At 43.2% G+C, this 12,500-nt stretch overlaps 2 protein-coding genes across 2 annotated transcripts; one reads left to right on the top strand and one right to left on the bottom strand.

The window, feature by feature from the left end:
* Positions 1-3,840: 3,840 nt before the first annotated feature.
* Positions 3,841-7,430, bottom strand: LOC306705238 (uncharacterized protein). The gene is made up of 7 exons (XM_079171943.1): positions 7,361-7,430; positions 6,987-7,020; positions 6,869-6,894; positions 6,710-6,785; positions 4,991-6,517; positions 4,219-4,252; positions 3,841-4,140 (listed from the first exon to the last, which is right to left on the bottom strand). The coding sequence occupies exons 1-7, from the start codon at positions 7,400-7,402 to the stop codon at positions 4,131-4,133; spliced, it is 1,749 nt and encodes a 582-aa protein (XP_079028069.1). The 5' UTR covers positions 7,403-7,430; the 3' UTR covers positions 3,841-4,130.
* A 1,393-nt stretch (positions 7,431-8,823) lies between these two features.
* LOC306704781 (beta-alanine-activating enzyme-like) lies at positions 8,824-10,066 on the top strand. The gene is made up of 2 exons (XM_079171299.1): positions 8,824-9,185; positions 9,426-10,066. Exons 1-2 carry the CDS (start codon positions 8,968-8,970, stop codon positions 9,550-9,552), a joined length of 345 nt encoding a protein of 114 aa, XP_079027425.1. The 5' UTR covers positions 8,824-8,967; the 3' UTR covers positions 9,553-10,066.
* The last annotated feature ends 2,434 nt before the right edge of the window (positions 10,067-12,500 follow it).

The raw sequence follows: 12,500 nt of genomic DNA on the forward strand, positions 1-12,500 counted from the left end.
GGTGCTGACTGACAAGATACACGTTTGCTGTTGGTCACCAGCTTTGACTAGCAAACACAGCCATTGAGCATCAGCCTGGTGCCGAGGGCACGGCGTGAGGTGAGGATTGGGACTATGGCCAACTTTGGCGAGGTATTCCTCAGCATCATTAAGCAGACCAGCAGCAAATAAGACAATAAAGAAGCCAGTTTCCAGAAGAGCCAACAGGCTCCACAGCTCTCTTCTTCACATGGTGAGAGGCTGCTGCTGCTGCTGCTGCTGCTGCTGCTGCTGCTGCTGCTGCTGCTGGAACCTACAAAATGCAACACAATATTGTCTGGCTGTCACGGCTAGGTGCTCATCATAGATTTGCTGTTACCTCTTGGAAAGTGCTTCAATTTATTCATAATAAGTCAGGGTCGCTCTGCAAAACAAAGGCAGACTTCACCATGCAGATGAAGGCCTCTGTGCCTCGGTGCCACTCCTCCAGCACTTACACATATTAAGTTTGCAAATGCACCGGTGTTACGGTTCAACCAGGGACCCTGTTAACTGGCGACCTTCAGCCGAATGCGTCTGTTGTTGTCCTAGCTACGGCAGCTGTTGCAAATGGGAAGAGAACACGTAGCTGTCCTCGTGAATGCCGCATTGTTTAGTTTTGCAATACAGTGTCAAACCTCATTTACAGTCTTTGGTGAAAACATACCGGAATCGACGTTGGAGCGTCTTTTGAGGAAAACTAGTCCACTCGAGTTTGAAACGTCGCTTGCTTGTTTATGTGTTGAAACAGGAAGGGAGCAAATACCCCTTCCTTTGAAATAATAAAGTTGATATAAAAACAAACAAACACATAATCGTCTTTGGAGCCTGTTTTGTGGAAACATGTGTTACGTAGAAGAACTCTGTGGCACAGTCAAAAAAAATAAAAAATAAAGAAATGTAAAGGTATATACGGGATTCGAACTCATATCATTGAGTGGAAAAATAGTTGGCAGCCAGAGGCAGTGCCATGACGCCACGATAGATACAACGACAGTCTGGAGGCATACACACAAATCTAAAATACAGTCAGTAGTCGCTCCTAAGAGCGGAGGTAACCAGATCAACTTGTGACCGCAGAGGCGGTATTTTTTATTTTGTTTTCCCCCACACAGCTCAGTTTAACATGTCAAGCACGCACAAAACAATGAAACAATATCCGAGATGCGCAACAGACAGAACTCAAAGAGCCAGGCATTATTAGCCTGAGCCATGGTGAACCACCGCGGGGGCACTAAACATGCAATCAACACTGTCCCAAACAATCCACAAAGACTGCAAAACTGCGCCAAACCACGTTGACACACAGGAGCGGTAGTCTATGTTAAAATCGACCTGGTGATCGAAAAAAAGAAAATAAATGAAACAGCAGATTCTTGCCTTGAAATCCGAAGAGGAGAGCGACGCTGTGGATCCAAACGCTGTATATCCAGAAGTAGTGCATGGCGTCCTTTAATCACACACCTCCTTTAGTCCTTTAGTCCACACACACAGGTAGGCGCCTTGTGCCGGAGACAGTGTGCAGAGGCATGATATGGGACAACCATTCATTTGTTTGGAACAAGGACATGTTGTCCATATCACGATGACAGGCATATTGAGGACATCATTCATACAATGAATCATTTACATTCGCATTTATTATGTATGTATTCAAATATGTTTGCAAATCAAAGCATTTGTCTTGGCTTATTCTGAATATCTTTGTAATATGTTGCATAACCGAGTTCAGCAAGTCCTCCATAGTGAAATATTCATTCATCACAACCAAAAGATTTGTGAACCATGAATAATTAAAGTGGGCCCTTGTTGTTAACCAGCTGTTTACGGCTGTGTGAGGAGACTTTGGTGGGTTGTTGGGCACCAAGACAGCTTTCTCTGCTTCTCGCTGATGATCTCTTGTTCCTTAATGCACCACAGATGATACATACGTGCATACACCTACATATATCCTCATAAGTATCTATTAATTCGTATCAGTTAGATACTCTTTGGGCTTGTTTTTATCTACTTATTCTGAACGAGTTGATATAATTATTTTCGCTATAGATCTCATTGGATGATGCGTTCCATTAAGCCTACTGCCAGCAGGCACATTTAAAGAAATATCATCTGATTGATTGAGGTGATGAGGCTCTTAAAATGAACCTATACATTTTCCCAATACTTGCGCATTTAACGAAGTCTGCGATATTTTGCCATGCTTCTCGTCTAGCCTTCGCAGCGTTAGATTTCGCCATAATTATGGTCTTGAATTCCTCGTATGCGTTCATGATCATCTCCTGCTCGTCAGCGGAGTAAAAAGAGGCTCTTTCTTTGCGTTTATTTGCCGTTGTACTGTTAGAAAATCATGGTTTCGGTGATCGACGCTTCCCCCTTTTGAAGTAGGACGGACACGCGCAACGATCCTGTTGTCTGACATCTGGTTCAAATTAACGAGACTGTTTGAGCACGGATCAGCCTTTGAGGAACCGAGATAGCCTGATGTCAATCATCGAGTTAATTTAAGCTGGATAATAGGACATTTGATCGACTTAGTTCAACCACGTACGAGGAATAGGGCCCAGGAGATATGGGGGAGTGAAATCTATTAATTATGAAAACACTGTCAGACAAAAAGGCTGGGAGGTATTAATGGATCATTTGAATTCTTTAACTACATACAGCAGATGTTCTCTACAGAGGAACGTCATCCTGCTGGGATCCTTTCACTTAAAGGGACAGTAGTGATGTTCTGTAGTGTTTGTATGAGGTTCTTCTCCGGAGCAGAGTAATGTTCTGCTGTGGACGTATGTTAGACTCCTAAAAGAATGCATCAGTGTAAGTGAACGCTGTATTTAGAATGTGTTCACCTCTTCACCGTGCTGTCAGACAGACCTTTCTGAGGGAACTGAAGCTGTTCTCTATGATCTCTACAAAGACACCAGACTCACTGAGACACTGATTCTACCTCACAACACAGGAGCTGCTGCTCTGCTGCTGCCTCCGTCAGTGAGTTTATTTTGGTGTTTTTAAGTGTTCGTTCAGATTCATCAAAGTCACACAACACTAACTGATGGAGGCAGCAGTAGACCAGCAGCTCCTGTGTTCTGAAAGGTAGAATTACTTTATTTGGGAATGGAGTCTGATGTCTCGTGTCTTATTCTAAATATAGCATTCACTTAAACTAGACATTCTTTTAAGAGTCTAAAATACGTCCACAGCAGAACATTACTCTCTTTCTATAAACTTATCTACTGTAGTAGAACCCTGACTGAGGAGGAGAACCTCTCACACACACACACCCACACACTACAGAACATCAGTACTGTCCCTTTAAGTTGAAAATATGACTTTTCATAACATCCAGTGTTAGTCCGTGTTTACTACATCCTGATGTCACCACAGGTGTCTCATCACACTGATGCCTGGTTTTGTTTTTTAGGGTTATTTTGTAAATGTATCAGGAAGGTTCACATTCTAAGCATTATATAGAATTTATTATGTCAGAAAAGCGCACAAGGCTCGTGACCAAAAAGTCTTTATTTTGTTTATCACGTTTACTTTTCTAAAAATGAACCGTTAGGCTCTTTAGTTACTTTGTTGGATATTTTGTTTTCTTAACTTTAAAAACGTGCATGAATATAATGAAAGTTAAATAATAAACACAATAACTGCAATGAAAACAAGTACTTCAGCCATTTTCTTTCCACAAACTGCCTTTTGACAGAAATTTTTATTATAATAAACAGATAAAAACATGAGGCTGTTTGAACATATGAACATATGAACATCTGAATGAATATATCAAAAAAAACTTGGTATCTTTGCAAAAATGGGACATTTTCAGTCGCTGCAGTTCCAAACTCCTCATTAGGCAGAATATAAACATCTGAATAGAAAGCTCTGCCAATAAACAACATTCAACAGATAATGTAGATAATGATGCACCATCGCACAACGAGTAAAAAGGTTTTAGTTAGAAAATATACGAGAGAATGAAACAAACAAACCGATGGTGTTGACGCAGTAAGAGATAAAAAAACAAATTGACACAAACAAGGACCTGAGAAGAAACTCCTCACTGACAGACGGTAGTTTTCCTTCTGTGGACAGGCAGATGACATCCCTCTTCACCATTTTCTGAAGAAAAGAAGGATTATTAAAAACAATACTCAGAGGTCAGAAAACAAACATCACATCAGAATTCATGATAGTCACCTCGGGGAGAATCTTCTGCTCTCCAGTGAGCTTCCTGTTGAATGAAGCATAACGAGTAAAGGAAACTGATTAAAGGAACACTTCACCCCAAAAATGACTATTCCTACATCAGTTACTCACACCGTGCCGCCTTGAATCCTTAAATAAAACAGATTTTCTTGGCATGCCTCTACAGCGAATGAATAAGTGTCTTAAAGGGCCAGTGTGTAGCACTTTATGGGGATCTATTAGCAGCAATGGAATTAAAAATTCATGTTTCTACGGTAGCCCAGAATGGACAAACCAAACACTGGCCCTAGAGAGATTTCACCTTTTTAAAGTTACGTGAAGGCCACCGTAGTTCTTAGTCAACTAATCAATCATTTTACCACCGTCTGACTTCTCTTTCTCCTAAAGTAGTAGTATATATTATTATGGTATGGATGACTTCTGAGCGAGGCCACCGGCGTTCCAATCGGTGGCTCTTGTTACCGTCTTAGAAAGAGAGGAGTGAGCGGACGAGTATTCAATCGGTTGCCACCAAATCCTGCACACTGTCCCTTTAAATAGTCAGGTGTTTGTGAAGCAGTGAGCGTACGATGGATGAATAAGACTCGGACTGAGCTGCGAGAGTTCGTAAACAGATGTTTTGATCTAGTTTTGCCTCCATTTACGTCCATTCAAGAGGCATGCGAGAAGAGTTCTCTTCTAGAACTCTTAAAGTAACACAGGGTGAGTAACTGATATAAAGCCTCCTGGAGCGTAATATACGATGTTTAAAGAGGAGGCCCACCCATTCCAGAAAAATCAGCAGCAGACACGTGACTCATCCCGGTTTCCTGATGTGCATCTGCCGAGCGCTGCTGCGCGCAGAGTCTTTGAAACATGCTGGGTTTCCTGGAGCTGTAGGAGAGACGGCGCCTCAGCATCTCTTTGCCGTGGCGCTTGGACCCCGGTGAGGACGGGCAGCGCTCGTCCCTGTAGCGTTTGGACTGCGGGTGGCCGTCCCAGTCCAGCTCCCTGTGGCGTTTCCTCAGGAGGGAGCGGTGGGGCGACAGGGCGAGAGCTGCCAGGGCCGAGGAAGAAGAAGAAGAAGAAGAAGACGACGACGACGACAGGACTCTGCTGGCCTCGGGGCTTTTAGCACAGAAGCGGCAGTGGAGCCCGCTGAAGAAAGAGGATTTGCTCTGGCACACAAACTTGTGGTAGAGCTTCAGAAAGTCCTCGTCGAGCTTTTTCGGGGAGTACGAGACACGGAACGACGGCAGGGAGGAGTCAAAGGAAAGGTGTCGCCGGAGCCCGTGGCGACCTTCGGCTGCTGCTGCTGCCGCCGACTGAGGCGAACGCAGCTGTGGGTGGAGGGAGTGATGGGAGTCTTGAGGGTGAAGCATCCTCAGTGGCACAGCCGGCTTCTGCGGAGGGGTGGAGATCAATCTGGGCCTCGAAGGCTCTCTGGAAAAGCTTTCCCCAGAATACGTTCTTGGGCTTCTGGAAAAGCCATGAGGAGATCTACTGAGGCTGGTCGTCGTCATCATCCTTACATGTGAGGGACTCTGCCTGACCGGGGAGCCGTAGATGTCTGGTCTTTCTCTGACGGTTTCCGATGCATACGTGGAGCAGCGATCAGCCTGCAGCGAGTGTGCGTTGAGCGAAAGCCTCCTGGCCCTGAGAGATGGGTCTATGGGTGCTTTGGCGGCGGGATGGCAGGGTCGCGAGGGACTGAAGGTGCATGCGGAGGGCTGCTCTCCCAGCCGGGTCACTTCAGACACCGTGAAGGTCTTGTTCAGCGAGCTCTCTCTTGGCATGAAGGTCTCAGAGGGACCGGATAAGTCCATCACGAGGACCGGCTGGTGCGGCTCCCTACGCGTCCTCCGAGGAGACTGCTGCTGCTGCACGTTGTTCAGCGTCCTCAACGGAGACCGAGATGCAGTCTCAGTCCCCATGAACTGCCGTTTCACGGGGCTGTTTCTGCTCTCCTCCAACAGCGTCTGGTTGGTTTCGTTTTCTGGATTCCCGCCGGCGTGCCTCAACGTGACGACGAAGGTGTTGCCGAGGTTGCTTCGGCCCGAATGCCGTCGCCACCGACGGTACCTCCTCAGCACCGAGTCGGCGGCCTCGGAGACATTCCGCCGACGCCGCGCCCGTCCTATCCGGCTGATCATGTCGGGGTAGAGCTCCAGCAGAGAGCTGCCGTGACTCCTCAGGCTCATCTCCAGCACCTCGTCTTCGTCCTCGGGCTGGACCTCCGTCTCAGAGACGTTCCTCTGACTCTCATCCAATGAGCTCACAGTGAGGCCGGTCAAGTCGATTGTGGACATCCCTGTAGGGCGCAACAGAGGAGAAGAACGTCACATATAGTTCTTCTCTTCTCATTTTCCATTTTAAAATTCCATTCTTCTTCAAACTTCTCTCTCTGTAGATCTCTGAGACACTTTATATATTTTACATTTCTGCAACAGCTTTCTCTGCCATGTTGTGTTTAAAGGTTTGCCCGTTGCTTTCTTGCTCTTACCGTCGTCCTGCTCAGACAACTGTGTGGCGGAAACACAAGTGTCATCAGCTCCGCCATCTTGATACGAGAAGTCCAACTGTTGAAAACAAACCACGATGACTTCACGATGTGCTGGATATTCTATATACGGAACTGCTGAAGTGAATTCAGTGCATTTACCTGAGAGTCTCTTGTAACGTCCGGGGCTGTGGTGGAAGAAATGTCAAAAGGAATAATAAATATACAATTCATGAACATCTCTGAGTTGCTATTCGTGTATTTGGTTGTGGAGACTTACCTCTCATCGACTCCTCTCTTAAATCTGTCAGGCTCTGAGGAGACGACAAGTGTTTGATTATAATCGCTGAACACATATTTAATATCTAAATCCACTGAGGACTCGCAGCACATAACATATATTGATTAATCAGCGTACGGGAAAAAAATTAAATATGAGATTTAAGATTCTGAATCGATTCACAACTTTTAAAAATGTATGTTTGAATGAAAGAATCTGGATATTGACGGGCAGTAACCCTACGTACCAGGTCCAATGAGTGAGTCTGATTTGTTGATAAACATTGAAAACATTTCACAATTGTTCGACAGATTCACACCTTTATAAATCAGGTTACTGTGTTTTGTGCAGTGTTTGTTCATCGCGACCCAAACCTTTGATTCCAGTTTGCTGATCTCTGCTTTGGACAGAATCATGTAGCGTTCAAGAGCTTCATCGTGAAAAGAGTCGAGAGAAAGAAGCACAATGAGAACACACGACAACCGCAGACATGGAGACAAATCACCGACTGTTAGTTCAACCAACGGAAAAACCTACAGCTGCAACTTTATTCTAACATAATGTTATTATTGATCAGTAAAATGTCTTGATTGATCATTTAGAATAAAAAGGTGAAAAAGCCCACAAATCCTCAGAACTTAAAAAGGTGACAACCAAAAAAAAAATATATATATCATATATTTTATATTTAGAATGGCATTATATACACAACAGTGAATAATAAATCAATTATTAAAAGTGTTAATTAATATACTGTTGATTGACTAATCGGTGGATCAAATTCAGCAATAATAAAAAAAGACAAAAAACATGCTGACACATTGATCATCTAAACTAACTTATATTAAGATTTCCTAATTTTTTCATATTAAAATTAATTCGTTTTTTTCCAACCAAGACATTTTGAAAAAAATAAAATCACTGGATTAAGAAACTGGGATTTCACATAATTCAACATTTCTTACATAATGCTACAAAAGAATTACTCGATAATGAAAATAAATGTAATAAAATAAGCGTTAGTTGCAGCACTAATCTCTTCATTTCTATGTGCGTTACTTCCTTTTGGCGAATTGTTAATAAGGACCGAAACATATTACTGCTACACATCCTAAAGAGAATAACGTTACTGTAACGTTACGTTACTTACTTTGTGTTGTTGTGCTGTCGAGGTCCACCTCCACTCCTCCATCTTGGTACTGAAGCTTTGAGTACTGTAGTAAACAGAAACAGACGTGATGTTCAAGCAAACATCCTCAGAGTTCATCGTTAAAGTGAATTCAAGCTAACAGTAGCTACGCTAAGTCACTCCACTGACGTTAACACAACAACCGTTAAGCCCGCTAGCCTCATTGAACACACCTTGTCTATGATTCGTTCCAGTGCGCTTTTGTAGTTGAACATATTCAAAGACAATCGTGTATTTAAACCGTCGTCCATGTTGCATATAAAAGTACGTTTATTTAAGTTAATAGTAGCAGCAGGCTACTTGTTCGAAAACAAATGGCGGTCTTTAGGTTTAAAATTGTTTCTCGGGACCAATGATTGGACAGGGTGGCCTTCACAGTCAATCCGAAATCATACTTTCTAAAATAGCGCTCTTGAATATTTCAGGTTGAAAAAAAGGTTTTAATTTGTTTATGTCAGTGTTACACACTAATATGGTGGAGGGGATTTGTTAATATGTCAACATGTTTTTTGCTCTGTATATTGTTGTTTTTATGCCTAATCACGATAAGTAAGATGTCGGGACGACCGACTATAACAGAAGCATTTGAAACTGCCATCAGTGGGGACGTCATCTTCACGCGACAAAACAGCAAACACGTTTCCGCCTCTTCCATCCAAAACAAAACCCCAATTCGTCTGAATTGAACAATATATGAATTAGAATACGATCTAAACGTTGTTGGGTTTTTTTTGTACAGCGTTGACACTAACAGAGGATGAGCTGGTGGTCCTTGAACGGCTCATCGTCAGTATGGCCGCTCGGACGCTGCAGGAGCTCGTAGCCGCCGCTGCCTATCTGCACTCGGACAGAGCAGCTGTGAAGTATGACGGGTCCCTGCTGCTGTACAGAGACCTGGTCCGACTGGCCGGTGAGCTGGCTCGTGTTCTGCGAAACAACTGCGCTCCTATTAGCGGAGTGATCGGGCTGTACTGTTCTGATGATTTGTTCATACCTGTCTGGATCCTTGGGTGAGTTCACTGATGTTGTTGTTGTTGTTGTCACCCCATATGACAACACAGCATCTCACCAGGAGGCTACAACAGTATCATCTTCTTCTTTTTTTGAAAGACTTAAAACTTATTTTTAGTTAGGTTTAAAGTCTTCGGTTGATGGTCCAAACCTTTATTTTAGAATGAGTTCCATCATTATTATACGCTTTTTAATAATAAGAAGTAGCATGAAGGATTATGTCCTGTGTTGCTCTCCAGCATCCTGCAGTCACCGGCTGCCTACGTCCCGCTGGACCCAGACGCTCCAGGACTCCTCACCGCCAGAGTCATGAACCGGTGTGGCCTCAAGTACTGCGCCGTGAAGACCGACCTCCTGCAGGTTTAATATCTCATGAATGTGTAGATACAACAATAATGATCATGATTTATTTATGCAAATAAAGCAAAGTGAAAATGATCTTTAAAACAAGGAAAAAGGATGATATTACTCCACAGCTTAAAACATTACACTGGCTCTCTTTATCTCTTTATCTCTTAGGACTGAGAGAGAGATTTCACTTCATTTTATGATCCAACCAGATCACTGAGGTCCGTTTTAAATGTTCCTTATGTGTCCCATAAAAGATGCGGTGAGAGTGCCTTCTGTTTGTGTTCACTGCCTCTGGATACCAGAACAACAATCTCTCTCTGTGTTTGATATTATAGCCTTAATCTGTAAGCTTTAATTATTTATTGTTTTACATTCTAATTATTTCTGGTGTTTATTACATTTATTTTTTTACTTTTCTTTTTACATTTTTAATATTGTAGTGTTTTTATTGTTGTAATTTTCATGTGAAACTCTTTGGGTTGCATGTTTGTATGAAATGTGCTAAATAAATAAATAAAGTTGAGTTCAAACTTCAGCTAAATGTATTACCTTAACACTGCGCTATGTGCACACTACAGTGGATTCATCTAGCTACACCTTGCACATGCGACATTGATGTTCATCCCAACACATTCGTTTCTCCGTAGTGTAAGTGAAACACGACAGGTGTTCTGGAGAAGTACAGTCTGGATAATTCTGCAGAAGACTTCTTCTGACACTCTCTACGTTCCCCTTTTAGTATGACATCACTCTCTCCTTTAGATCTCCAGAGCAGAGGTCCCACTGGGAGAGAGAGTTTATGTTTGACTGCAGGAACCAACAAACACCTTCATCAGTCTGTTAGTAGTGCCTTTGTAGATGTGGCGATGTGAAGGTTTCCCCTGTTCAGACGATGACTTGACATCAAAAAAACAAAGTGCCCCCGCAAACCTTTAGGATCAGGCCTCTTGGTGCACATCCTTTCCAAGCCTCAGATCTCTCCCTCTCTCCACTTCTCTTCTCTGCTGTTGTGTTGGAATCATGTCAACAGTTAATTATCAAAGTTAAACTCTCATGTGTTCTGAAATCAAACCAAACTCCCAATTTAGCACCGTCAAAGTGATTCAGTCATAGAATTCATGAAGATATAAGTGGACTTTGAACACAACTTCACTAGTTTAAATTCACAGCAGTTGATTCAACCAGTTCCCATTTCTATCCCTTATAAAAGTGTGTGTGTATGTGTGTGTGAGTGTGTGTCAGCTAATCTGGATATCTGTTTCTCAGCATGGAGGCTGCTGGCAGACAGGCAACATTAAGCTGCTCAACAGCATCAATCTGGGCTGATGGGACCCCCACACTGGATGTAGGAGGGCTAAAACACACACACACACACACACACACACACACACACACACACACACACACACACACACACACACACACACACACACACACACACACACACACACACACACACACACACACACACACACACACACACACACAAACACATATCTCTTCACTCTTCTGTGACACGGTCTATGATCCTTTGCCTGCTCTCCACTGACAGACAGCCTGACTCAGCCTTTTTCCTTCCTTCCTCCTCTCGATCCACAAAGTAGAGCATTAGTTGTCTCTGGTAGTTCTGTTGACACACTGCTCCACACAGAGACTGCTCTAATACGTGTGTGTGTTCCAGTGGAGGTGCTCTAACTCTGGACTGACTCTGGTCCTGGAGATCTAGTCTGAGCTGTGGGATAATCTCTGTCGGTCCGGGCCCATACGGTCAGCAGTGTACTCCAAGCCAAATCAAATCTGGCATGTTTTCAGGCAAAAGGGCAGAACTGAGACTATTTGGTTTAATCGTCACAATGAGTTTAGGCTGTCTGGATGAATTTGCAGCAATTTTCACACAGACTTGTTCACAATCATGCGACTAATTCATGTTGATTCCTCCCAACACAACTCCACAGCTCCTTCATCAGCTGCTGGGCACCATTAACTGAACAGACCTCCAGTTATTAAAGAGCCACATACTCAATAACAGTTCAGCAGACTGGAAATATACTGTTAGCTTAAGCCCCCTGGTCTCCTTTGTAAACAGGTTAATCCACTGATCAGCCACAAACATGACAGAATCTTCATTCTAAGAAACTGAGAATGAGAATCCGTGACACAGTATCAGAGGGGCTTTCTTCAACAGGATTACCTGTTTGAATGAAGGATTAATAGAAAAATGTAGTGGATGTATTTAATGGTTGAACAACGAAACCAAGCAAACAGCTTTAATCGTGTAATCCTATAAAACACTCTCACCTCGGAGTCGTATTGACTCTGAAGTACAGAAACAAACATCCAGTCATTCATTGGCTCAATGTTACAGAAAGTTAACACGCTCAGCGCTGTGCTGTCTGCTGACAAAGACACTCTGATGATGTAATGCCAACAAATGAAATGTGGAGTATTGATAGGAGCACAGATGAGTACTGATAAGCAGTACCAGTACTACACTGTAGAAGTGAAATCCTAAAACCACAATACAGCTGTTTAAGTAAACTAGGACTAAAACTACACGTATTTCATCCTCAACTGTTCAGTGACAGTCCTCTGTTCAGTGTGAAGTTACAGCTTCATTAGTCCAGGATTAGTGGGTCAACGGTGCATTGACTTTGTTCAACCCAAGTCAGGTAACGGGTTCTCTGGAATCACGCTAACTCATTTGTGGAGTGACGCTACAACAGACTTCTGCTGACACAGCAACATTCTAATGTACAGAAGTTTTGTTTTCATTCATCGCAGTGGAGATGTGACCATACACACTCATAAATAACATAGCTCACCTTGTGATAATTAATATATGCAGCCCTGACATATTGTCATTGTACTCCAACACCTATTGTTCACCCCGAGTGAGAAATCCTTAAACCTAACAACCTTCAACAGCACAAGCCTGTTAGCTGCCGTCTCCTCCTGTAAAACAT

Source organism: Pholis gunnellus, assembly GCF_910591455.1.
Source record: "Pholis gunnellus genome assembly, chromosome: 13".
Taxonomy (NCBI): Eukaryota; Metazoa; Chordata; class Actinopteri; order Perciformes; family Pholidae; genus Pholis; species Pholis gunnellus.